This window comes from Jatropha curcas, chromosome 10, assembly GCF_041381405.1.
Source record: "Jatropha curcas cultivar XTBG-Jc1 chromosome 10, XTBG_Jcur_1.0, whole genome shotgun sequence".
NCBI lineage: Eukaryota > Viridiplantae > Streptophyta > Magnoliopsida > Malpighiales > Euphorbiaceae > Jatropha > Jatropha curcas.
Window position 1 is genome coordinate 6,298,164 of NC_143160.1, and position 25,762 is coordinate 6,323,925.

Genomic DNA, 25,762 nt, shown 5'->3' on the forward strand with positions numbered 1-25,762 from the left:
TAATATTATCATGTAATTGTAAAATGGATGAAAAAACGTTTTGAAGTGAGAACTAAAACAGTATAATTAAACTTCAAATACGTATGTATTAGTTAATAATCTAATTTCTTGCCAATCATATAAGAAATCAGTACATCCTATTTCACCAAAAAAAAAAAAAAAAAAAAGAAGGGAGTTGCTTAAAAAATTAATAAAAATGGAAATTTATTAGTTCCTACGTTTTCTAAGCGATAAACAGTAAAATGAGATCTGGGTTGTTTTACTGATTTTAGGTTATTCTTCATCTGAGTTGCATGTCATGAAATTTGATAAAAACATAAATAAAAATTACCTAAAATAATTAAAATTAGATTAAAATAACTATAAAAATAAACCTATCAATAATCATATATTATTTTCTCTTTGTTTCATTTTATTTCGTTCAATTTCGTTAACCAAAGTTACAATCATAACAGTTGGATTATTTTTCAGTAGCTATCCACAGTCCAACTGTGGATTTTTCATTTTAGGAAAATGGAAGGCTAGACTGGAAGGGAGGTGCTCTCCTAGTCCCCTTCGCTTCTTGTCCAAAGAAATTACAATTTATCCATATGGATTGGATTCAAGCCCAATACTAATCAATCCATGTCTTTAATCTTAGCCGATGTGGGCCTAACGTGGCCCAACCAACTAGTTAAAAGGGCCGAAATATGAAACAAAATCAATACTAGTTTCTACAACCTAGTACTAGAAACTACAAACTACAAACGTTAACAGCAGTGGCATAAATGTAAATATCACAAACTCTAGAAAAACCCCCCTGAAACCCTAATTTTTGTGCCTCACCGCGTCTCTCCTTTTAGTATATAATCGCTGCAACACCAACAATTACTTGTTGCCTCCCCTCTCTCTATCTATGTCCTTCGGCTCTCCTCTGGTAAATCTGATCAAAGTTTTATTTTTCAATGGCTTTATGCTGTTTTTCTTATGCCTGTGCCTGTGATGGTGTTAAATATACTATGAGATTTCAATATCAATGAAAAGAATTTAAAGCTGAGGCATTTAGGCTCCTTCTTTCTTATTTGTTCTCTAATTGTTAAGAGAATGAAAATTTCTGAGGTGAGTAATTATCGCTAATTAGCATGTTTTTGTGAATTTTGCTACATTTCGTATTAGCAGTGTACGATTTTTGGATCTTTTTTTATTTTAATTTTACACATTTATGTGTGATGCAAGTGATGATAAACTAGACAGGGACATCAGCTATTCCTTCGGGAAAATGATGACTTAGTCTAAAATGGGAATCTCTCTGATGCATTATACATGTCATAATTTTGTTTTCTTATAATGCGCATGTTTTTGAGATTTCTTAGATTTGGAGTCTTTAACCATGGTAGCATTTGAAAAAGTTTGGGACTTCATCTGTAATGAGTTTTACTGTGCTGCAAGTGAATAGATGACTGATCACGGTTGATTAGTAATTGTCCACTTGATGTGCAAATTAGTAACCATTTTATGTGAAGTCTAAATCTTTTTAGTGGCATCTAAATTACCATGGTTATTAATTAATCTGAGGTTTCTGATATCTCTATGTCAATGTTCTCAAACGTTTTTTTTTTTTTTTTTTTTCAAGTATATATTGAAGGTTATTTAGGATAAAATAGTTTGTGCAAATGATGATAAAGAAAGACAGGGACATCAGAAATCTGTTCGAGCATGATGATTGTCTGTGGGAATCTCTCTGATGCAAAATATAAGTTTAGTTAGGAACACCCGTAGTCTGTTGGAGTGATAATAACAGCTTATCATTTTCTACAATTTCAGTATGAAAGATATAGATTTGACAAACTTTAATACACTTGTTATGCAATCTTGTGCATGGTTTTATTTTGTTGTGTTTTTGTGTTAGCTTGATTTTAAGTTTAGAAGAAGGTTCAGATTATTATGATAAGTTTGCCTATGATGATATGAATGCACGTATTATCAGATATTATCTCATGATGATATCTATCTAATTGTCACTACCTCTGAGGCAAAGTATTCACTTGAACTTAAGATTTCTCGGTTCATGGTAGAGCTTTTGGATTAGTTAAAACAGTTGCCTGATATAGTTAGTTGTTGTTGCACGAGGTCTCCAGGGTTTTGCTTTTGTGGATTTTATCTGTATTTTAGTTGTATGTCAAAAAGCCTGATGATTATCATATAAGAACGGAGATTTGAACGATGGCAGTTGTAGTAGCTTGATTACAAATTGGGCTCCAACAGCATCAAGTGTAAAAAGCCGTCGACGATAGAATATGAAGGCTTTTGTATTTAGTTTAATATGTAGTTTTGGGAACATTAGAGAGTGGATGAAAGGCATAACTAACTAGTTGGATGTTGAAAAGAATTGTGAAGGCTCTGCCTTAATTTGATATATGATGAGGCAAATGAGAACAACAGCCTCTGTTCTATTGTATTCTTTTTGTTTGAGTTTATATTTTCCATTTATAGTGATGATGATTTGTCAATTCCATTTTGAATTTTTTTTTTTTTACTCCCTAGTTTTGATTGTGCGTGGGTAACAAAGGCAATGCTATGGCTGTTATATTGAAATTGTTTACCGATGCCATAGTCTAAGCCAGACGATGCAAGGGGCTTCCCAATTTCAATGAAATCTCAATATTAATATGGATTATAAAAAATTCAAATTGAATTCTGATGATTTCACAGTGTAAGAAATAATTAGTAGACTTGTAAAGGATGGAAGTTATATTCAAGCTTCAAAATTTGGGTGTATATGCTTTTATAAATCTTTTCTTTTCTTTCTTTGAATGTTACTAATTTTACTAATAAAATATGGTAAATAAAATAAATTCTCAAAAAGAAGTGTGAAGTGAAATTTATGTTATTTAAATGATCAATTGGTTTTTTCGTTTGTATTTTATGAAGATGATATTTTTCATCAAAACATAGAAATGCCATGAGCTCCCTTACCAACTTATAAATTACTAAAAAGTAATAGACTTCAATTAGCACAATAGAATCTAAATTTTTTTTTTTTAAAGAAACAAGCAATCATACAAATATTTAAGTGAATGCATGAATTGTTATGTTAAGACTGTCTTATTAATTAGCACATGAAAATTAATTATTATATTAATGCCTATTTATGTGTCCTTCATGCCACATCCGAGACATATATTATATTCACATATGGAAACCTAAATCATAGTCACAAATGGCTGCTGTGTGCTGGAAAAAGTTTAGTATTCGATTACCATAGCCTTTGAAGTAGATTGTACTAGAAATATCATATTAGAAATTTTAGAAATGGTCTAGACTCTATAAATATTCACATTTAACGCACAAAACAATTATTTATAAACTTTACTAAATTATATAAATTTCATATTTACATTATTATGAAATTTAAAGTTTATTCATGTTTACATATAATAAATATATCTTCAAAGTAGAAAACATAAAAGACCAAGCCCTAAGGAGAGTTACGAAAAAGATAATCTCCAAACAAAAATAAATCTAATAGACATTATTTAATTCAGATTGAGATAAATATTTATATACTGAAAATCAAATTAAAAACTTCACTTAAATTAAAAGCTCTTTTTAAATAAATAGTTATAATAAATTATTTACCACAGTGTGTATATTTGCCCAACACTCTCAATCCATCCTATTTTCTAGCTCTCTTATCATGTGGCATATATATTTTTTTTAAGTTCTGTGTTTGTCTATATATTGAATGGGTGAAATTAGAGGGATAGTGACTTAAATGAAAGTGAAAGGGTGAATAATTTTGTATAGCGGCTCATCTAACTATTAACTATTAAATAATACGATCTAATCTTTTTTGCTTTATATTGAAATTACCAATTCACATTGTAATTTTAATGTAACGTTCTCACTCTACAATATAAATATCAAATTTATAAATTGTTTTAATTGGCATTAAATTAGTAAATAAATTTTGAGATAGTATTATTTTTTGTCATTATCCATGGAATTAATTAAGTTTTTACTTAAATAACCACTTACTATTAGATCTTGACTCATATATATAAATATATATATATATATATATATATATATATATATTAGAACTAATTTTTTTCCAAACAATGTTAAGAATAATTTACCTTCTCCATAAATTTTAAACAAATATATATATATATAAAAAAAAAATACTCTAAAGCACGCATAACATTATTATAAATTTTCCGGGTTGAGAAGTAGAAAACCACTTTATCCATAAAATTGAAGCATTTAAAAAAAAAAAAAGAAAAAGAAAAAAACCACTCACTCTATCCATTCAATGAGATGATGATATTTTATACACACACTCGCACACATCTGTTCTGTCAATCAAAAAATTTTCTAATAAAAAGCAAACACAAATCATTGGAAACAAATGAACAATGTCCAGTTGCCGAATTCATCTCCATTATCTATTGGTTGCGGACCCAATGCTGAGTAAGAATCTGCCTAATCCAAGTCAATGCCACGTTATCTAGGACCCACCTTTCTATTTCTTTTATGGTACGCGCTTTTGTCACTACACAACAATAGCTTCACTGAATCCGGTGGCTGCTTCTGGTTGGTCTGTGAAGACTCAGCGGTGACAGATAATTGTTTCTGTGTATACAATTAAAAAATAGAAAGGTTAAGTGGGGTTAATTAATTCCATTAAACCATGATATGTAATTTGTTTGTTGGGTCTTTTAGAGTTGATTTGATGGACATGTTTTTTTTTTTTTTTGGAGTATATGGTAAGATATGATTTCAAAATCTTATTGCATTGTATATTCTAATTAAAGTAATTAACCATTCATGTCAATAATTATATCATGCGCATTTTTTATTTGAAACACAAAATTAGAAGTCAAATCTGGTGGATTTTTCAAGATTTTCTTTAGAATATAACAATGAACTCTAAAATATTACTTAATCTCCTCCGATTATTTTACCTTGGTTAGCTCGTGATTTAGTGGGTGTTGACATAAAATATGAATCCTGTGTTTGACATACAATTAAATTTCCAAAGAAACTGACATCTTACGAAAGAAAGAGGAAACATCTTAGAGGTGCCTCCGACGGGAATTTCTTCTTGGTTGATTCATGATTCTATGGTGTTTCGTATTATAGATTGTGTTTGTCTTTTTTTAGAGAGTTTTAGCTCTCTTTTCTTACAAAAAAACAGAAAAGAAAGAAAGAGCGGACAACAATAACTTTGCTAAAAAGCCTGTCGGTGAGGATTTAATGAATTGGTAACACAAGCAATAGCTGCAGGCATGTGAATTTGTTCAACCAATCTGTGTTAATAGTCTGGTTATCAAATAGTATAAGGTAGACAGCTATGCATTTCTTGGCAATAATTAGCTGTCCCTTGTCTCCCAATTCTATAAATACACAATAAGTCATTATTCATTACAACGAAGAATTTGATGGATTCTAGTTTTTATATCAAACCAGAATCAGATTCGATTCGTGGATTAATCAGTTCGTCCGAACAATATAGTCCGATTTTAAAAACATGATATTATGAAAATATGTAATTTTCGGCTTGACTGATCTTACTTCTGATTTGCAGGTTTTTATGTACATCAGTAAGAAGTCAAAAATTGGTTGGTTCTTCAATCTGGCTGCCTGAATTCAATACTTGTAAACACCAATATCCTTACTGATTTATAGAGCACTGTTGGAGGCTCAATTATTGAATTCACTACCAACATGAAATGTAAACGTGTGGGAAAGATTAATAGATTAAAGCTGAAAAGGACCTCCAGGTGAAATTGAAATTTTGGAAGCTTTCTAGCTTCAACCACCTTTCATCAATTCCAAATCCAAAAAGATCTCAACTTTCATTTTTATCCAACATAATCCAAATCACAACCCAGCTCATCAGTAGTGCCTTTTTCCCCTTCTTTTAATAATTTTTCATGTTAGACTAAAACACATCTGGGTGATGACCTTTGTGGAATTTATTGAATTTGATTATTATGGTTCATTCCAAAAGAGAGATTTATGAACTGATTTGAATAAAATTCTAGATTTTGAAAATTAAACAAAATTCAATACATAACATAAGAACAGTCTAAAAATTGAAAGATGACATTAATCAATCTGTAAAAACTTGATAAATATTAATATTCCTTCACAAGAATACAATCTCCAATCTCTAAATACCCAGTCAAGAGGCAGGGCTCATGGTTAAACAGATAAAAACTAGGAACCAGGCCTCTGCTTATGGAAAACCCCATAACAATAGATATATACAATTCAAGAACCAGGAAAAAAGAAAAAAAGAAAAAAGAGCAACAATTCAGTAAGCTTGTTACTAAATAACTCAAACTCCAATAGCAGTTTCTTCTTTAAGATAAATGGTTTTCATAATCAAATCTCCCATTCTTTCTTCTTTACTAGTGCTGAATTGTAATGATGATTTAATTGGCAATTCACCAACTGATTGTAATGCCAATATTTCAGATTCATTTAAACCCTTAGCAGGCCCAAGGCTGCATCTGTCTGATCCATATTTTGCCAATGCATCTTTAAATTTCTTGATCTGTAACCAATAATTCAATTAGAAATTCACTAAATATTACTCATTCTATTTTAACAAAGAACACTTACAGTTGCATTGGTGCAGCTGAAGCTACACAAACGCCCTTCTGCACCTCTATAGAATCTAAAAAATGGCAGAACATGGATGTGAAGACTCTGACACATGGTTTTAAGCTCCTCATAATTTACTTTTAGAAAAATTGCATCTGGGTTTGATTCAGCCAATTGACAAATCTGTTAACAAGAGCAATAATATAATCAAGGATTAATTAATCTTAATTAAGTTCATCTAAATAAATGGCTGCAATATATGTATAGTATATATACCTTAGGATGCAGAGATTTGCAGCCTCCACAACCAGGAGAATAAAAATCAACAACGACCAATTTATTCCCAGCATTTAACAAAGAATCCACCAGTTCTTGAGCCGAATGGATCTCTACCATATTGGGTTTAAGTGTCTTTTCCCACCATCTAAGAGCTCTGCTTACACAAAGTGAACCTTGTGCCTGTAAAATTAAAAGATGGATTATTAGTTTTCTAATGTAAAAAAAGAGGAAAAAGTACAAAATAAAGAAGCAAGATTTTCCACATACACGAACAGAGAAATTGCTTGGGGCTTTGATGCTTGAATCTGTTTGATCTGAAACTACTAAGGGTTGGCCCATGAAATCTATACTCAAAAGAGGAAATTCCTTTGATTTGGATTCTTCAATTTTTATAATACCAGAAGAAGAAGAAAACCCAGAAGCCCCTTTGGTTTTTGAGCTCAAAATGTTGTCATTCAACCCAGAAATATTGAGAAAGCTCTTCAAGTAACAAGCCATGGCTATTGATAATTTGGTGTATTGTAAACAATAAACTTACAAAAGCATCAAACAACAAAAACCAACCAAAACACACTTTTTTGGATCAAAAAGTAATTTTTGAACCAAAAGAACAGTATATGAAGAGAAAATCCACAGTTGGAAGAAGACCCACTTAGATTTTCAAAGAAAAAGTGCAGAATTGTGAAAAAAAATTCTTCTTTTTGACCAATATTGAAGAAAGAGATGAATTTTGTTTGTTCTTTCAAAATTCCAAAGCAGAAGAAGAAGAAGAAGAAGAAGAAAAGAAAGTAAATAAATAGTTAGTTGGGTTCAAAATAGAAGGAAGAGGGTAGGTGGGGTCTCTATCATAAATACTTTTGATTTAACATTATCCATCTTTTTTCTGGTTAAATATGTAAATTTAAGATTTTTTAGATATGGATAATTTCTAATTGACAAAGGGATTAAGAATTTAAGCTGTGTCTTGTACCCATGTTAACCGTTTTTAAAGATAATCGTGTTGTTTTTTTTCTGTTAAATGGTTTTAATTTCAGGAGATATAAAACGTTTTTATGATAAGATTTGTTTAAGATTCCTCTGTATTTTTAGGGTTTATGTTTGGCAGTTGGTGATGTCTATGCTGTCTAAACCGTGGTGCTGACTGTGCTTTCCCCATTCCCAAAAAATTGGATAAGGTTCTTTTTATTTGAAATTTTAATTCCGTAAAACTTCTGGAAAAAAATTATTGAAATTGCTCTGCTTCGAATCTCAAACGTCTAAAATCTAATCCACTCACGCCAAACTTCTATTACAAGTTAATTTGAATTATTTCCGCTCATACTAATTTTATTAGTCGTTAGTAATTTCGTTCTCATTTTTTATAAATTAACGAAATTTTCTTTTTAAGATATGAATTAATACATAACATTAATAATTTCTTTCTTCCATTAATAAACAATATATATATATATATATATATATATATATAAATTAACTATGAGCATAATATAGCGCAGGGTTCAGGGATAGTAAATGTTCTTGGAGCATGAAATAAGGCAATTATTTTGTCCTCTTTCTTATTTAAAAAATCGAAAAAAATAAAAATAAAAATGATGCTTTTACTACTGCAGATGCAGATCCATACACTGTCTCACTTACTGACAAAACATGAACGAGTCACGGCATCCCACAAACCAATGATATTTTGATAACACACAAATTTTACAAAAACAAAACCGACCAATCCAATTATCACTTCGGGGTTGTAACATGATTTTTCAATTTTGCAGTGAAAAATTTATTTTTCACTGCCGTAGGTTTATTTTATAAATCCTTTTAAATATACATTATCCACATATTCAAAATTAAATTGGTAAAAATTAGAATAAAAAAATTAATTTTTTTAGAAAAACTGAAATGAGCTCCTATAGGATAAATTTTTTGGAAAAGCGTAGCCCACCGCTTTGTAGCTTTGCACCCACTGTTTTGGAACTGTGGTTTGTCCAAATCTTGGTGTAGGTATCTTCTAGAATTGGACCACTCATTTATCCTTTCCTTTCATTTTCCCACCAAATTAAATCCTAGAGCTACCAAGAATGAATATAATAACTAACAAAATAAATTTTTAATAGAAATAAATTTCATACTTAAGGCATTTCAATATAATTAAGGCATTTTTAATATAAACATCACACTGAAAATACGTTTTAATTATATTATATTATATTATGTTACATAATCTTAATAAATTATTGTAACTCTAATTTAGATACAATTTATATGTTAATTAAATTATAATTTATAGGTCAACACAATTATGTTTTTTTGAAGGAAATATATTGCTTTATTAAATCAAATCTTGAGTAATAAGAGCTTTACATTGGAGAAAAATGAATTCGAATATAGATCTACTGTTAAATCGTACATACACTTTCATATGTCTTGGAAGCTCATACAAAATATGATTATGCAACTAAACTACGGGCAGCTTGATTGGCTTGCCTTCAAATCCATTTGAAATCTTGAAATTAATAAAAATATGAAATTGAAAAATAAGGCTTGAAAAGTGGATTTCTGACATAGTCTATTTTTCTTAATGAAACATTAGACAAATCCATGGAATATATCTATCTGGAAAACCTTGATAGGATAGTACAAAGGTGTATAAACAAAAATGTCCATAGAGGCAGCACAAAATCTAGGCCCAACTAATTGGGCCGAATGCAGCCTGCATCACATTTTCTTGAAATAACATGTTTGATAGAAAAAATTATAATTGTATTTTGCAGAAAAAAAAAATTTATCTTTGTATTTTTTTTTTTTTTAAAAGTAAATTGTCTTATGCTCGTATTTTTAGTCTATTAGACCCATCCCTTCCTTTATTTTTGCAATTTCGAATGTTAAATTGTTATGAAATGACATCAACAATTCTAATTAAAAGTACATTTTTTTTTTATTCCACGGATATGATTATAATTTTCACTATATGATAATATGACATACGTGATGAAGGAATTTTTTTTTGCTATCGATCCGACACACGGAAACTTCTCTTTCCCCTGTAATTTTGGTCCTTGGCAGAAATCACCCATATAGGAAAATCAAAACACATTCGGAGCAATATATATAGTGTTGTCTTAATGTTTGAAGGTTGGATAAACAACATATTGTAATATTAATAAAATCTGTTGATTAGAATTAACTACAACCAACTACTTTCTACCAGCTTCTTCCAATTCGCGCAGACCTCCAACCTTCTGCTCAATCTCCTCAATCAGTTCCTCACGCCAAAGCTCTGCTCTTGCAGATTCTTCAATATCCTCTTGCTGCAAAATTAGTAACCACTTATAACTTAATTGATTCTGCAAAACTCATACCAACTAATGAAACTTTTGCAGTAGTAATACCTTCTCATATATCCAATGGCCACTGCCATCTCCTCCATCTTTTCTATATGCATCTGAATCATAGTATGGATCCTAACCAGCATATAATTTTGTATTTTCAGAAGTCAAGCTCAATGACCAAAACATAACTTACTTTCATTAACTTACTTTCATTGAACCAAAGAATAGACATCCCCAACAAGTGAAGAAAAGGTAAAATACATCTGAAAGGTGAAAAGTCATGAGTTAATATCAAATTAGGAGTTCAGGAGTTCAAACCAATGAAAAGCTCAATTAAAACAGAATAGACTCACAAACGTTTTTGATGGCTTGATCACTGAGATGCCAAATGGATTTATGAGTAATGAGGTCCCTTTGACCTTCCATGTGCTCGACTAACACTGCCATTAAAGGCCAATCTGGCAAAGCATTTACTTTATTCAAGGACCCTCTTTTGCTCTTGCTGATTTGCAACTAATATACAATGTGAAATTTAAATTTTCATTCTTCAGTTTATATATCTTAAAACAATAATTTAAGCTGTTCAATTACCTGTTGCCACCCTCTAAAAAGTGTGGAGCTTGAAAATTGTCTGAGCTGCAAAAGAATAAGATAATTTAATAAATTTTTTTTCAGAATTTGTAAAATTTTTGATTGAGAATATAAAGATTTTACCATTCTGGAAGATGGGTTACAGTCAGATTTTGGTGATTGGAAGGAGTTATGGATATGTGGTCTGGTAATGTTAAAGGTCATGATAGCTTCAGCCATTGTTGTGAATAGGATAGTAGTGAAATGTACAGTCTCAGAATTCTGATTTTGTTAAGTAGGTTTGGAGAGAGAGAGAGTTGTGGATAAGCAAAGCATTTACATCCATCCTTCCATTGCACACATGGAGCCTATTTGGATACGGTTGAATTTGATTTCCCTTCCTTAATTTTCAGTGAAATGACCATTGTATCCCTTCAGTTTATCATTTCATTCAATTAAAACAATAAAAAAGAACTAAGAAATTAACTATATTCTAAGATATTCGAGATAAATGAAAAAGAAAAATAAATCTGACTCTATGGAATAGAAGGAGTATAAAACTTATTTCTGAATTGATTTCAATTTTTTATGGAAAAATACAGGTGGAGCAGGTCCGATTTATGAAAAGTTGGCACTTTTCAAATTCAGACCCATGAATAAATATGTCAAAATTCTTATCTTAGCTGCTGTATTTATTACTTTTAAAAAATTTTAATATATAAAAATAGGAATGTTTTTAAAGACCAGTTATAATGGGCCCAGGCCCATCCAGCCAGTTGACTACTGGGTCGGATAAGGAACAATACGTTTCTTCTTCAATCTGAATCCCGATCACTGGACCAAACCAGATAAATAAACAGGAGCCTTTTGAACTACACTACATTAAAAATATTAATTAAAAATTATTGTTAAAATAATTAAAATAAATATAAAATATATTTTAAAAAATAATTGTTAATGTAATAATAATCTTAATGGTATAATTTTTCTAATAAGCTTATTCTTCAACTAGAAAATAATAGGAAAAAAAAAAGAAGAAACACAGATTTGAAATTTTCTAGATAAATATAGGCGGTATCTGTCTGTGTCTGCAGCCCACAATGGTGATGGCGTACACATTGAAAACCCCAAGAAATTGATGGCTTCATGTCATGTTTGTTATTAGAAACAAATATAATATAATATAATATTTTTGTTTTTTAGGTGTTTTGATAATATTGATGTTTTAAAATTTTAAATTAGTAAAAGTGTGATAATTATTTATAAACAAAAATTATTTATTCCATCCTCCAAATCCGAAAAACTTTTCAAATTATTGATAGATATAAAATGATGAAATCATGTATGTTTTGGTAAAAATTTCGATTTTCTATGTTTTTTATTTATATAACTTGAAAAACATGTTCATGAGATAACAAAAATTATTTTTTAAAAGTTCAAAATTTAAAACATGTTTCACATTGTAACCATCACTAGAGTAGAGAGTTTAAGATTCGTAAAACTTGTAACTACAAGATTTCTTGTTTTCGAACTCAATTTTTCTTTTTGAGTATAATTTATATATGTATGAGATTTTCTGACATCTTTACTATTCATATATGGATTAAATTGATTAATTTTTCTGATCTACATGCAACTCATTCAATTAAACGAGTTACATCGTAATATGATTTTATCACATGTTTAATTTTCGTAGCATATTTATTTTTAAATATTTAATACGATTGCTAAATGAATCGTGTTCATATTCACCTTAATCGTGTTGTTTGTCGGTCGAAATCCATATCCCTTATTATTTATTTTTATGCATTATGTCTTACTATCTAAACAATAAACTAATTCAGTTGGATTCCAATTTTTAACAACTAACAGCAGCTAGTTTCAACATTCCCATTGTATTCCAGAACAGTGTTGCCCACTGTAATATCTTAAAGTTCAAAATTTCCACAGCCCAAAATTGATATTCACATTTCACCACTTAATCCTAATTAATTATGTATTAACAACTAACCAAGTCAATTAATGATTTGTCTTTGATTTCATAATCTAAAAGGCTAAAAATACACTTGCTTTTATTTTCTTTATATTTTGATTAATTAAAAATACATTTTCTATGAATGATTTTGATGTTTAATAATTTGAAATTTCTTTTTTATTTATTTTCTTATGATTTAAAAATCCAATAACTGAATTTAATCAATATTTAAGAGGTAAATGAATAATAGATTAAACTCAAATTGCTAAACACTTTTCAAATTGGACCAAATTATATTTGTTTGGTTTGGACATACTTTTAATAATTTACATTATTGTTATTTTGAAAATTAGTTGATTTAGTTCGAATACATCCTCTAAAGCAATCCCAGAAAAAGAAAAAAAAAAAAATTATTTAGTAGTTTATGACAGGCTTTGATATGTCAGAATGCTAACATTAATAAAAACAAATCGAATAAAGTTTCTAAATTATTAAGGTTCATTTTAGTAAATAAATAAATGAAATATTTAGTATTTTAACCTTAATTAAAATATTATTTTTATTATTTATTATTTTTGATAATATAATATTTATATTAGTATCTAGAAACACGAAAATAGTTAAACAGTTAATGAAAGAAACATATTAGAAGGATAATTAATTTTGCCGAATGGTAACAAAAGCTATTTTTAAATTGCTATTAAAAAATTTTGTTAAAAATTTAATTAAAAATCTTTAAAATTTATTTAAAAATAAATTTGACTTTTTTTGTGTAAAAAGTATTCAACCATAACGTCGAACTAATCTAGCAATAAAAGATAACATAGAAGGTAGGATTGTTGGATAAATAAAAGCAGCCATCAGCTTATTCAGCAACTACCCGACATTGCCATTTCCGCTAAGAAAGTTCAAAGCCAAAACGCAAGAAATTCATTCCGCCTAAGTCTGTTCTTTGAGCTTCTACAACTCTCATCTCTTTTTCTCCTTTGATCTATTTTTTTTTTCCTCTCACCGTTCTCTCAATTTTCCCGAGAAAATCCCAATGGCTAATAAGGCAGGAATATTTGATTTAGAGACAAACTTTGCGTTTTATGGAGCTTACCACAGCAACCCAGTTAACATTTTTATACACACATTATTTGTGTGGCCAATCTTCTTCACTTCTCTCGTGCTCTTATATTTTACCCCTTCGATATATGATATATCTCAAGTTGGATTTGGTGATGGCCATGGCCTGTTGCTCAATTTTGGATTCTTTTTCACTCTAATATATGCGTTGTTTTATGTGGGTTTGGACAAGAAAGCTGGAACTTTGGCTGCTCTGATTTGCTTTGGGTGTTGGGTTGGTGCTAGTTTCCTTGCTGCACGGCTTGGATTTTCTCTCGCGTGGAAGGTAAGTCATTTTGGTTTTATTAATTGGGGACTGTTTGATCGATAAGTAAATAAGATACGCCCAAAAAATGTCCTTTCTTCATTGTTAATTGTTAGGTTTCTATAAAAGTGTGTAATGTTTTTATTTGATAAACGTTCTTTATCATTTTTGTCGTTTTCTTTTGCATTAATTCATGGATATTCTGTTGTTTGGTGTCATAAATGAATTTGTATCTCCTGCAGGAATTTAGGGCTTTTTAGTTATTGATTTCCTTAGTCTTATCGCAGAGAAGAAGGGTGAAGTTGTCTCTCGAGACGCTATACACATGGTCGCTCCTAGAAAACCATTTGGGGATTTTGACGTTTCTGTTTTGCCATAAAGTATAGTTCTTTGGCCTTAAATCAGTGGCTAACCCTGTAAATTGTGATGAGTTTGAACCATGCTCATTAGAATTGCCCATTTCACACTATGTTTTGACCCCCAAAACAAATACAAGATAAGAAGAAAACTATTCCAATACGGAGATTCATTATGCAGGTTTGACCATCAGCAAATTCACTGGTTAATATCTGGGAGCAATTGGATGTGTTTTTGGGATAAGGTTTTGACTTTTGAGGCTTGCCAAAATGTGTGTTCATCCCCTTAGCTACCGGGGACAAATGCATCATTTTAGATACTTACCCTTGCTACTGGCAAAACCAAGCGCAATCCTTGTAATTTGGCATCATTCGAGGTGCAACAAGAAAACACAGAATAGATGAACAAGGGAAATCTCAAAATTTGATGGAATTGAAGAACTCTAATTTCACTTTTTATAGAGCTTGTTTAGTTAAGAATGCCATAACCATATTATACTGTCAGCTGACTGGGAATTGAATCAATTGAAAAAGTTTGAAATGGTCACTTTGAGTCTATAATTTTGCAGGATAAGCTGCAGTAATGGATCAAAAATTTTCAAATAAAGGATTTCTTGATTTCCTCACTGTTTTCATCATTGGTCATTTGTCAGGTCCTCACCAGATTATAGATTTTAGCCTTTTCATTTAGATATGAACCACAGTGACCTGGTCGATCGTGGATAAATCAGTTAAGCCATTTCAATTGTTTGATATAGTTCCTGAATTTTTGTGTCACCTGTGGAATTTTTTTTTCTTTACTGAAGTCCTGTTATCCATTGTTATAGACAAACAGACCAACCTTGAACTTTAGTTGAAATCTTCTTTTACTCGAACCATCTAACTGATGAAGCTAGCTTACTTGAGAGTTTCTGGAAGGATAACAGCAGCGAAAAACTGTAGGTTATCTTGTAAGTGCCTTGGGTTAATAGCAAAGGAAAACACTGTGCCATTGTTATCAAGAAGATAAATGTATACTTATGCCAAATTATTAGTTGGAACTTGAGACTCCACAACGGTCATTCGAAACATTTTTTAATTTTGTTAGTAGTTGACATACATATTTAGATTTGATTGAGTTGGACTCTAATTGGTTGTTACCAATTTAAATCAGGTTGTGCTGGCAGCACAATTGTTTTGTTGGACTGGACAGTTCATAGGCCACGGAGTGTTCGAGGTAGGTGCTTTGTTTTCAATAATCTCGTGAATGATTCATTTCCTCCAAATTCCAAATTTATAGTCCTATTATTGATGTATCCTAGGAATTATGTGTTGCTTTTGTGTTCCTGCAAATTTTATAATCCTACTTGATATATTCCTTCTGTAGCACCGGGCTCCAGCTCTTCTTGATAACCTCACACAAGCCTTTCTGATGGCTCCATTCTTTGTACTTCTAGAGGTAAGTACCTATTTAATTATTGAACCAGAAATGAAATTCTCACTGAAATTTTAGAAAGGTTTATCCGATTTAAGAATGACTACAGAGATTGATCATGGCGGTATCGTTGCAGGTTCTTCAAATAGCCTTTGGATATGAACCATATTCAGGGTTTCATGCAAGTGTAAAAGCAAAGATAGATGCAGAGATCAAGGAATGGCAGGACAAGAAACAAAAGAAGTCCACTTAGCTTACGGTCATCATTGTAAAATTAGTTTGTGATGATGTATTATCAAAAACTAAATGAGACATCCATACTGTTTTTACAGCAAAATTTATATCATGATCTTGTTGCCAACAGGAATATATTCGAAGTTACAAAGAATCCAATTCTGTTGTTCTTTTTTTTTTTTTTTTTTCTCTTTCAATATTTCTTAATCATTGATTGACAGTAGTTGCTTCAAAATTCCGTATCTTATAGTAATACATAACTTTTGTACTAGGGTAGTAACTTCAGACGATCTTAATCCCTTTTGTTAGAATGCATGCCGATGAAGCTATTACCAGGCTCTGGTTTCTTAACTCTCCTCTTCTGCATTGATTTCCTCTCTCTTGCAACTTCATTCCATTGCCCCACACTTGCATAGATGTTAGAAAGAAGAACATAGTCGCTGCTATGATCTGGTGCTAATTCCAGAAGATGCTTCCTCACCTGCTCACCAAGTTCAACATTTCCATGCAGCCTACAAGCAGCCAACGATATCCGCCACACAATGGCATTGCATTCCATAGGCATACTCCTAATCAATTCATAAGCCTCTACCACAAACCCAGCTCGACCCAAAATATCAACCATGCAACCGTAATGCTTTATTGTGGGTTTGATATGATATTCTTTGCTCATCATATCAAAATATCTTCTTCCTTCATCTACCATTCCTCCATGGCTACAAGCACATAGTACACCCAAGAAAGTAATATCATCTGGTTCCAAATGGTTTTGTTCTAACATTCGAGAAAAAAGCACCAATGCCTGATTTGTCTGGCCATGATTTGCTAGACCTGAAATCATTGTATTCCATGTTACTATATTCCTTTGGTTCATTCTACGAAATGTCTCGTATGCTTCTTCTACTGCTCCACACTTGGCATACATATCAATTAGTGCATTATTGACCTTTATAATGCTTCCAAGACCAGTATGACTAATACAATAATGAATCCATCTACCAAAATCTAATGCTCCCACTGCAGAACATGCTGCAAGAGTCACAACCAATGTGGCTTCATCAGGCTCCATACCAAATTTCAACATCGTAGAAAACAAGTCAAGTGCTTCCTTAAATTTGCCACAATACACACAGCAACTGATGATAGTGTTCCATGCCACTAATTCTGGACTAGAAATTTCTTCGAACAGTTGGCGTGCTGTTTCAATGTCGTCAAACAAACCGTACATGTGAATAAGATTATTCTTAACAAAAAGACGCGTGTCAAGCCCATGCTTTAATATGCTGCCATGCATTTGTTTCCCTAATAAAACTGAGCTTAATTGCCCAGAAACCTTGACCAAGAAAGAAAATGTGAAATCGTCTGCAACCAATCCTTTCGCTTGCATTCTGTTGTAGTACTCGAAAGCTTTTTGAGGGTCATTGGTATCGCCAAAACCCCTAATCATTGTATTCCAAAGAAACCCGTCTGGATTTCCAATATTTTCAAAAACCGAAACAGCGTAATCGATATCTCTTTGCTCTGAAACAGCACAAAAGACTATGACTTTGCCTATAACAAAAAGGTTTTGTTCAAAGCCAGATTGGATGACATGGGCATGGATTTGCTTCAAATCTTTCATGGTGGAGCATTTCTTTAAAAGGGACATAAGAGCTTCTTCCTTCGATAAGGAAGTGTTGCTTGGGATTGCAATTGTGGTTGTTGATATGCAGCGACTCAAAGAAAGCAGATACAATTTTGAGAAACCCAGTCGTAGACATTGTTGCTTGGTTTTGGCTAGAAGAAAAAGATTGGTCAAAAAGTTAGATTTTAGGCGGGTAAGCAAGTGAATGCTCATATTTGCAGAGTAATTCTACACAGGCGTGATTTTAACTTGTTAAGATCTCAGTAAGCCCAACTCCCAACGCTCCAATGGGTCCATTGGGCCTTTGGATACCCAACGGAATAACTCTCCCAGCCCATCCCTAATCCTCACTTTAATCAATAATAACATGACCCTACTTAATATCAATAACAAAAAATTTTTAAAAAATAAAAATCTTAATATCAATGTATATAGTTTCAATACTTAAATGTTGTCCCTTCTTCTTCTTTTTTTTCCAAAAAAAAAAAATATTTATAAGAAAATAATGTGATGACTATAAAATAATTAGAAACACGACACTTAAAGCTAACAACTTTGAAAACAAAATATTTTTGTTGTTTTCAAATCCCAGAAAATAATGACCAAGACACCATAATTAGGTATTAGATTCTGAGCCTACTGCCTTAATAGTCTATATATATATATATATATAACAATCCCTTTCATGTGGCCACCTTCCTAACCTACCTCATTAGCAGTTATAAAGGAATGTTGCAACTTCATATTCAACTTAATTAATGCTGCTCTTCCAATAACAATCTTCTATCTAACACGTAAAAGAAAACCACCATAAAAACAATATTATTATCTTAAAATTTTTTGACTTGGTCAACAGTAATTTGTTAAAAATTGGAAATTGCTGATACTTTGAATGAATTACAGAAATAGATTCAAAGTAAAATAGTAGAATACAATTTTTTTTTTTGAAAAAAAGAAAAAAGAAAAAAAGTTTTAACCTAATGGTCAAATACCGAGCTGGTGACACCTCTTATGAATCGATAGAAACAAACAGAAGATAAAACAAAAAATGGAAAATGAACATCTTCATAAGCACACATAATGACAAATATACATAGTCTATATTCTAATTTTAGGTATTAAAATGGGAAATTAAGTGAGGTAACAAAACTTCTCTAAACCCAAATTAATTATATATTACTATTCAAATTATATCATTAGTCAATTATTCTTTTTATTCTTTGAATCGTAATTTAAACTAATTCATAAGATTTTAGGTTTGATTATTATATCCCCAACATTATATAAAAAAGATTTTATTAAACATTAAATTTTAAAATGAAACGAATAACGAAATTTTGTTTAATTAGGTTCTCAAAATATATAAAATATCAGACTATTTTGATTTGAGTCTTAAAACAAAAAAGATTTAGACATCCAGCCAACCCACGTACCAATTCTAATGTTTTAGGTCTAGAGTCGCTATTCAAAACAACAGTAAAAATTTATTCACAGAAGGTAAAAACAACTGAATATATATATATATATATATATATATATATATATATATATTTTCAAGAATATATGTAATGTTACCTATTATTTATTCACAGAAAAGACAACTTCCAAAACAACAATAAAAAAAGAGAAGTAGGGAGCGATTGTGATGAAGACTCTGACAAGAAAAATTTCTAGCCTCTAAGGATCAACCATCCCACGTGGATCCAGAATACCAATTCACCACATACAAGTAGTCTTTGCAACTTGCAACTCCCTCTTAATTTATATTATTTTTTGGTTTTAACCGTTCGTATCCGAAATCTATAGACTTGACTAATCTAGATTAGGACAGACTACGAAAAGGCAAAGCACTCTCTCACGAGTGTTTAAAGGAATTCTATATTTAAAACTCGAACCTGACACTTTTGAATAAGGGAGAATGGATCTCTACCATCCCATCTCATTTCTTGAGGTCTCTTAATTTATATCATTCTAATACTTTTCAGCTTTAATTTGTATTGTTTTGATATTTAATCAATTGAAATACTTGTCCATGTCAATCTCTTCTTAAAAATTTAAATAAATATTGAGCGAAATCGGTTTTTTTTTTTTTTTTACTGGAAAGATGTATTAATATCAGAGAGAAATACATCATAAATAAAAGATGAAAGGTATATATAGTCCATTTTGTTCATTAAGACATAGAACCGACAATTTGAATTAACTCATGAGCAATTTGACTCGCTAAACGTCTAATAAACACAAAAGAAAGTGAAGAGAACTCTCCAAACAAGAGCCTTACAATCAGAAGTTCAATTAGTAATGATAAGTCCTTATCTTTCTTGTCAATTAAAATTCGATTATGAAATAATTATAAATGTAGTAAATTACTACTATGATGGAGTGCTCAACATTAAAGTTATCCAAAAATAGATTTATAAATTTTATAATAAATAAAATAACTTTCTAAATCAATTTCATATTAAAATTCATAACTTTGATGTATGTAATTTTTGTTTTGGGTTTTTGTTGGAAAACCAGGAGTTGCATTATTAAAACAAATCTGATAATGCATTTCTTTTCTGAAAAATTCTTCCAATATCAGCAAATCCAGTCACGGTGCCAGATTGAAGATTAACAGGACGAAAAAGATTTTCAAAATCAAGAAGTAAAATTATATTTTTGTTATTTACGAATGGTAAAAAAGCTTATAAATCAAAATTTATAGAAATATATATTTAAAAAATGTTATTTTGTACCACTTAAATCAGTCCGGAGAAAAGAAATATAATCCAATCGGCACCTTTACATGATATAGGTGCAGTACAAATGAAAAAACATTTTCAACACGAAAGCAAAATTAAAATGATAAGATAAATTAAATTTTTTCTTTTTAGGATCCAAGTTGAGGAGAAAATGGTAATTCCAGTCCGATATAATCATTGTAATAACTAATAAAGCATGCTCTTGCCCCATTAACCAACTATAATGACAAGAGTAGCCTTTACCTTTCTGGTAACGAATCCAATTATAAGATGACGCGTGTCAATTTTCCGTTGCTTTAGGAATTTCAATCGTCTAGGTAACCTCACAAATTAGTCAACGTCCATATCTGCCACGTAAGCATCCAAAAGGCAAAACAAAAAATTAAAAAAATTTTGGCCCTGCAATGCATGGCCACACTCCACGGTGAACTTCGAGTTGCCACTTGGCAGCTTATTATTGACTAAGAGAACGACTAACCATGCTCCATTAAAGTCATGGAAACAATTACCTACGGCATTTATACAACATACCGGCACACATACACTAAATCAATGAAAATTTTAAAAAAAAAATTTTAATTATAATAAAGATATTTCTAATAATCCATTGAGAAAAAAATAAAACACTAATAATATTTTAAAAATTCAAAAAAGCATTTACCTAGCATTTCAATCCAAACGATGGTATTTTTAAATATATTTTTTTAATTGACTTGTATACAGATGGAGTCATACACCAATTATCTATTTACCTAAAGAGTTGAGTGTAAACCGAAAGGAGGCTGAGCTGGCATGTGGGCCATGTTTCTCTGGCACAGACATGTAGGCATGAAGAGGGCACGAAACGTGGCGAGCTGTGATTGGTAAAAACCTAAAATGCCCGCAAAGTTGGAGGGAGAATGTTTAGAATTAGGTTAGGCAAAGGTCGGATAGTTTGAAATTAATAATTGATTAATTGACCATGTATTGGGCTGACTTTGACAGCCATCAACAAAGATATAATCAATTTTTGCTTGTGAGGTGAATTAGTCTTTTTCTTTTTTTTGTTAATTCATGGTTTATTTATTTTCTTTTTGGTTGAAAAATTAATCCATGGTTTAATTTTGATTCTTGGTTCTTAATTACAAGTTTGGGTTTGACTTTAGGTTAAAGAATTACTTTAATTGTCTAATTATTTGTTACCAGAAAAAAAGAATAGTGTTTTGAGAAATGAAGAAATTTTAGTTTTGATGAAGCTCAGTTCAGTTCTGGTGCTGTAGCCAATGGTTTTAGTCATCCTTGACTATTTTCAGTTAAAAAGGAATATTAATTCCAAATGAAGCAGAAACAATGGTTAATTTTGTGTAAAGTGTTAAAACTCTCTTCATTTATGTAATTTGTTTCTTAATTTGTCTATTTTGAATGTTTGAATTCACATGATAGTACAAGTGTCAGCTTTTGATGGTAATAGCATGAAAAATCTATCCAATGTCAGTTTCAATCCACTATCACCCTTTGTTTTCAGTTAAATCATTTTGTATATTTTCTTCACTCTCTGGTTTACATGTGTGTTTCAATTCAATACTGGCACCTAGATGGTATTCATACTTTACTTGAAAAGGATATAAAGAAAAATAACTTTTATGGAAAACATTTTCCTTGAAAAATATTTTTCAAATAACTTATTTTCTTTTGTTTGGTTGTAATATTGAAAATTAGTTAAAAATATTAAAGTATTTATCTCATAAGACTATAAATAATAATAATAATAGAAATTTTATAATCTAAAAATTATATTCTTAAATACGAAAAGAATGCCAAAAAAAAAAATTGTAAATTATGAAAGCCGTTAGTGGTCAGTGGTAAATGGTGTCTGGAGTAGTAACTATGATAATTAATAAATTAAAAAATATGAATTTATAAGATTTGTCAATATCCAGAAAATACTTTACTCTCTTGAGAATGAGAAGTTGTTTTTTCTTAAAAAATGACTTAATTTTCCTTTGACCAGGAAAATAATTTCCGTTAGACTTATTTTCCTGAATGCCACAAACAACAAACAATTGTGGAAAATATTTTCCTGCAGGTTACCAAACAAGAGAAAATATATTTCCCTGTATATATTTTCGGTGGTAGTTATTTTTTCTTCCTTCAAACAAATACTCTGATTCAAAGGCTTAGGCTGCAAGTTTCAAATATAGATATTATAGTTTTAAAAAAGAGAGTGAATTAAATTGAGGTCATAATTGGTCATTTTGGCAAAATATGAGAGCTAGAAACGGCTGCATCTGAATTGTGATCTTCCATCATGCATTCACACTGCTAGCTGTTTTGATTCATCACCTATTGGGATAATGGAGATTTTTGTTTTTGGAAAACCTCTAATTAATATACTACTATGATGTAACTGAAATTTTAAAAAATAAAAAGCTCTTCTTTCTATTTTCTAAATAATTTCCTATATTTTATATATATAAGATTTTCCTAATAAAGGGTACGTCATGTCTTTATTTCATGCTTGTTATCTGAAACAAAAAAAAAAAAAAAAAAAAAAAAGGTCTTTATGCTCTTTTTGGACATGTAATGTAATATATAAATGCAAATTGGATATTTCTGGTATGCAGATGAAACAACCAATGAAGCTGCACCTAAAAACCTTATTGGTTCTTTCTCATCTCTATTGTATTATTGTTATTATTATTTTTTTTTTTTTGACATAAATATTTCTTATTCATAACATAAATAATAAAAATTAAAAAAACCAATAAATAACCTATTTAAAAGATTTACATGCACATGAAACATATACAAAGATGAGTTGTTTTTGGTCAATTTTTAGCACCATAGAGAAGAGATAGAATAGTTATAATTGCGAGCACTAAAGGTAATAAAAAGGGTAATATATGTATAGAGAGAAAAAATTAAAACAACCTACCAAAGTTGCCTTACATACCACGTTTCTTTCTCACCAGTATTTAGGGCCTTCTGTTCCTCCATAGTGCTTTTTCTCTTAACATCTCTCCAACTTTCAGGTTTACAATTTCTTCTTCTTCTTCTTTTTTTCAATTTTCCTCACTCAATCTTTACCTTTCTTCCTAACTTCTTTTAGCTTTATATTAAGCTTTTCTGTTATCTCTTAGCAGTAGTTCGCTTTCCATTTGAACTCTTTTTTCATGCTTTTTTGTTTTCCTTCAATCTTTATATTAAGGTTCCTTGAATATAGAGAATTAGAGCTGTTTGGTCAATACCCATTTGATATATAGAGCTTGGAAGGATTTGGGTATTCAAATCTCTCTCTCTCTATATAGCCTTTTTTTTTTTTTTCCCTTGTGAACCAATTTGTGAAAAGGTTTTAAAATCAGGGTTTTAGCAATGGAAAACATTTCTGGTCTTATTAAGGAAGATGATCAGATGGATTTGCCACCTGGATTTAGATTCCACCCTACCGATGAAGAGCTAATTTCTCACTATCTTTATAAAAAGGTTCTTGACATCAATTTCTCATCTAGAGCTATTGGAGATGTGGATTTGAACAAGTCTGAACCCTGGGAATTGCCATGTGAGTTCTCTGAAAACAGAGACTTCTTTCTGAACTTTTTCACAGCATTTGTTTATTTATTTATTTTATTTTTTTGTTTGGATGAAGGGAAAGCAAAAATGGGAGAGAAAGAATGGTACTTTTTTTGTGTAAGAGACAGAAAGTACCCAACTGGTTTGAGGACAAACAGAGCTACTGAAGCTGGCTACTGGAAAGCCACAGGAAAAGATAAAGAGATCTACAGAGGAAAATCACTTGTTGGAATGAAAAAGACTCTTGTTTTCTATAAGGGTAGAGCCCCAAAAGGAGAGAAAACTAACTGGGTTATGCATGAATACAGATTAGAGGGTAAATTCTCTGTCCACAACCTGCCCAAAACTGCAAAGGTACATAACTACTCTGTTTCCTCTGTCTTTTGACCCCGTTTTGCTCCGTTTTCTGTCTAATTATGTGAAGCTAATTTTCCCTTTTCTTTTCCTGTTCATCCTTGTTTTATAGAATGAATGGGTCATTTGCAGGGTATTTCAAAAGAGTTCTGGTGGGAAAAAGACCCATATTTCAGGATTAGTGAGATTAGGCTCTTTTGGTAATGAATTGGGTAATTCTGGATTACCACCATTAATGGATTCTTCACCCTACAGTGTCAAGACTAGTAAACCAGTAGCTGAATCGGCTTACGTGCCCTGCTTCTCCAATACCATTGATGTTCAAAGAAACAACCAACAAGAATCCATTGATAGTTTCAACAATAATTATTTTGCTGTTTCTTCAAATCCTTCTGATGTTTTTGCAAGGATTCCAATTCAAAACTCATTCTACTCTGCTCAAAATATTCCAATATCAGGAAATTTGCAATATCCAAGTTCTGGTTTAATGCAAGACCACTCGATTTTAAGGGCCTTAATTGAAAATCAAGGGTCTAACTTGAAACAGATTTTCAAAACAGAAAGGGATCAAATGGTTACTGCCTCACAAGAAACAGGGCTTTCTAATGATATGAACACCGAAATATCTTCTGTCATTTCAAACCTTGAAATGGGTAAGAGGTCATTTGATGATCAAGAAGCTCCTTCTACTTCTGCTTGTCCGGTTGATCTCGATTGTCTTTGGAGTTACTGAAACATAAAAAGAAAAGAAGAAGAAGAAGAAGAAGAAGAGAATTTTAGATAATATTATTATTTTGAAAAAGAAGGTGTGGCTCTGTGTATAGATTTAATTTTTATTGATCCAATGGAAAAATTAAAAAAAAAAAAAAATGAAGCATATAACTATTATTGTTATTACAAGTATTGTAAGAAATTACTACAAGAACAGTTTTTTAACTGTTTTTCAATCTAAATTTGTTTAGGGGTGTGATTTCTATTGGCATAATTATTGTCAAATTGCTTGAATCCAAAATTTGTCACATATGAGATTTAGTTGGTGGCTAACTGATCTTATTCTTTGTACTTTATTTTAAACAATTGTTACAATAAGGTCTATGGATTAATTTGTGCTTACATCATTGGGATTATGATAATTTTTTTATTGTTTCATTTTGGATTTTTGAATATCCGATTGTGGGGACTCTTCTGAATACATATATTTTTTTTTCTTTTGTGCGACTTCCATTGATATCTCATCCATGATTTGCTATCTGCACACACACACACACAAGACAATTATTCAATGCACATATTTGCATATTTCACAGTTGTCTTGAATACTGATATGATTGTGATACCCATTTTCAAGTACTCTCAGGTTTATTTTCAGTG

At 30.7% G+C, this 25,762-nt stretch overlaps 5 protein-coding genes and 4 non-coding genes across 9 annotated transcripts; 6 read left to right on the plus strand and 3 right to left on the minus strand.

Annotated features, from left to right (window-relative positions):
- The first annotated feature begins 969 nt into the window (after positions 1-969).
- On the plus strand, positions 970-1,044 carry LOC119371400 (small nucleolar RNA Z267). The gene has a single exon (XR_005179018.1). It is a non-coding gene; the product is annotated as a small nucleolar RNA Z267 (small nucleolar RNA).
- Positions 1,045-1,207: 163 nt separating this feature from the next.
- Positions 1,208-1,298, plus strand: LOC119371401 (small nucleolar RNA R44/J54/Z268 family). The gene has a single exon (XR_005179019.1). It is a non-coding gene; the product is annotated as a small nucleolar RNA R44/J54/Z268 family (small nucleolar RNA).
- Positions 1,299-1,645: 347 nt separating this feature from the next.
- Positions 1,646-1,730, plus strand: LOC119371402 (small nucleolar RNA R44/J54/Z268 family). Its single transcript, XR_005179020.1, has one exon. It is a non-coding gene; the product is annotated as a small nucleolar RNA R44/J54/Z268 family (small nucleolar RNA).
- A 203-nt stretch (positions 1,731-1,933) lies between these two features.
- Positions 1,934-2,014, plus strand: LOC119371403 (small nucleolar RNA snoR122). The gene has a single exon (XR_005179021.1). It is a non-coding gene; the product is annotated as a small nucleolar RNA snoR122 (small nucleolar RNA).
- A 4,079-nt stretch (positions 2,015-6,093) lies between these two features.
- On the minus strand, positions 6,094-7,668 carry ACHT5 (atypical CYS HIS rich thioredoxin 5). Its single transcript, XM_012224899.4, has 4 exons — positions 7,141-7,668; positions 6,871-7,053; positions 6,613-6,777; positions 6,094-6,544 (listed from the first exon to the last, which is right to left on the minus strand). Exons 1-4 carry the CDS (start codon positions 7,369-7,371, stop codon positions 6,326-6,328), a joined length of 798 nt encoding a protein of 265 aa, XP_012080289.1. The 5' UTR covers positions 7,372-7,668; the 3' UTR covers positions 6,094-6,325.
- A 2,277-nt stretch (positions 7,669-9,945) lies between these two features.
- PNSB4 (NDH dependent flow 6) lies at positions 9,946-11,122 on the minus strand. The gene is made up of 6 exons (XM_012224900.3): positions 10,914-11,122; positions 10,791-10,835; positions 10,553-10,712; positions 10,407-10,462; positions 10,260-10,331; positions 9,946-10,178 (listed from the first exon to the last, which is right to left on the minus strand). Exons 1-6 carry the CDS (start codon positions 11,007-11,009, stop codon positions 10,065-10,067), a joined length of 543 nt encoding a protein of 180 aa, XP_012080290.1. The 5' UTR covers positions 11,010-11,122; the 3' UTR covers positions 9,946-10,064.
- Positions 11,123-13,574: 2,452 nt separating this feature from the next.
- Positions 13,575-16,279, plus strand: LOC105640555 (ER membrane protein, putative (DUF962)). Its single transcript, XM_012224902.4, has 4 exons — positions 13,575-14,137; positions 15,626-15,688; positions 15,839-15,910; positions 16,023-16,279. Exons 1-4 carry the CDS (start codon positions 13,787-13,789, stop codon positions 16,137-16,139), a joined length of 603 nt encoding a protein of 200 aa, XP_012080292.1. The 5' UTR covers positions 13,575-13,786; the 3' UTR covers positions 16,140-16,279.
- LOC105640554 (pentatricopeptide repeat-containing protein At4g21065) lies at positions 16,208-17,972 on the minus strand. Its single transcript, XM_012224901.4, has one exon. The coding sequence runs from the start codon at positions 17,955-17,957 to the stop codon at positions 16,413-16,415; it is 1,545 nt and encodes a 514-aa protein (XP_012080291.2). The 5' UTR covers positions 17,958-17,972; the 3' UTR covers positions 16,208-16,412.
- Positions 17,973-23,406: 5,434 nt separating this feature from the next.
- NAC100 (NAC domain containing protein 100) lies at positions 23,407-25,376 on the plus strand. Its single transcript, XM_012224903.4, has 3 exons — positions 23,407-24,026; positions 24,114-24,391; positions 24,504-25,376. The coding sequence occupies exons 1-3, from the start codon at positions 23,840-23,842 to the stop codon at positions 25,122-25,124; spliced, it is 1,086 nt and encodes a 361-aa protein (XP_012080293.1). The 5' UTR covers positions 23,407-23,839; the 3' UTR covers positions 25,125-25,376.
- Positions 25,377-25,762: the final 386 nt, after the last annotated feature.

What these genes read in the sequence shown, in the direction of transcription:
- PNSB4 (XM_012224900.3), bottom strand. Translation starts at nt 11,009, where the DNA reads ATGGCTGAAGCTATCATGACCTTTAACATTACCAGACCACATATCCAT. An exon ending in TTTTTAGAGGGTGGCAACAG is followed by an intron (nt 10,713 to 10,790) that starts GTAATTGAACAG and finishes ATTGTATATTAG; the next exon opens with TTGCAAATCAGCAAGAGCAA. An exon ending in TCAAGCCATCAAAAACGTTT is followed by an intron (nt 10,463 to 10,552) that starts GTGAGTCTATTC and finishes TTCACCTTTCAG; the next exon opens with ATGTATTTTACCTTTTCTTC.
- LOC105640554 (XM_012224901.4), bottom strand. Translation starts at nt 17,957, where the DNA reads ATGAGCATTCACTTGCTTACCCGCCTAAAATCTAACTTTTTGACCAAT.
- NAC100 (XM_012224903.4), top strand. Translation starts at nt 23,840, where the DNA reads ATGGAAAACATTTCTGGTCTTATTAAGGAAGATGATCAGATGGATTTG. An exon ending in TGAACCCTGGGAATTGCCAT is followed by an intron (nt 24,027 to 24,113) that starts GTGAGTTCTCTG and finishes GTTTGGATGAAG; the next exon opens with GGAAAGCAAAAATGGGAGAG. An exon ending in ACCTGCCCAAAACTGCAAAG is followed by an intron (nt 24,392 to 24,503) that starts GTACATAACTAC and finishes CTTGTTTTATAG; the next exon opens with AATGAATGGGTCATTTGCAG.
- LOC105640555 (XM_012224902.4), top strand. Translation starts at nt 13,787, where the DNA reads ATGGCTAATAAGGCAGGAATATTTGATTTAGAGACAAACTTTGCGTTT. An exon ending in GATTTTCTCTCGCGTGGAAG is followed by an intron (nt 14,138 to 15,625) that starts GTAAGTCATTTT and finishes AATTTAAATCAG; the next exon opens with GTTGTGCTGGCAGCACAATT. An exon ending in CATTCTTTGTACTTCTAGAG is followed by an intron (nt 15,911 to 16,022) that starts GTAAGTACCTAT and finishes GTATCGTTGCAG; the next exon opens with GTTCTTCAAATAGCCTTTGG.
- ACHT5 (XM_012224899.4), bottom strand. Translation starts at nt 7,371, where the DNA reads ATGGCTTGTTACTTGAAGAGCTTTCTCAATATTTCTGGGTTGAATGAC. An exon ending in GCAAATCTCTGCATCCTAAG is followed by an intron (nt 6,778 to 6,870) that starts GTATATATACTA and finishes TCTTGTTAACAG; the next exon opens with ATTTGTCAATTGGCTGAATC. An exon ending in TCAGCTGCACCAATGCAACT is followed by an intron (nt 6,545 to 6,612) that starts GTAAGTGTTCTT and finishes TATTGGTTACAG; the next exon opens with ATCAAGAAATTTAAAGATGC.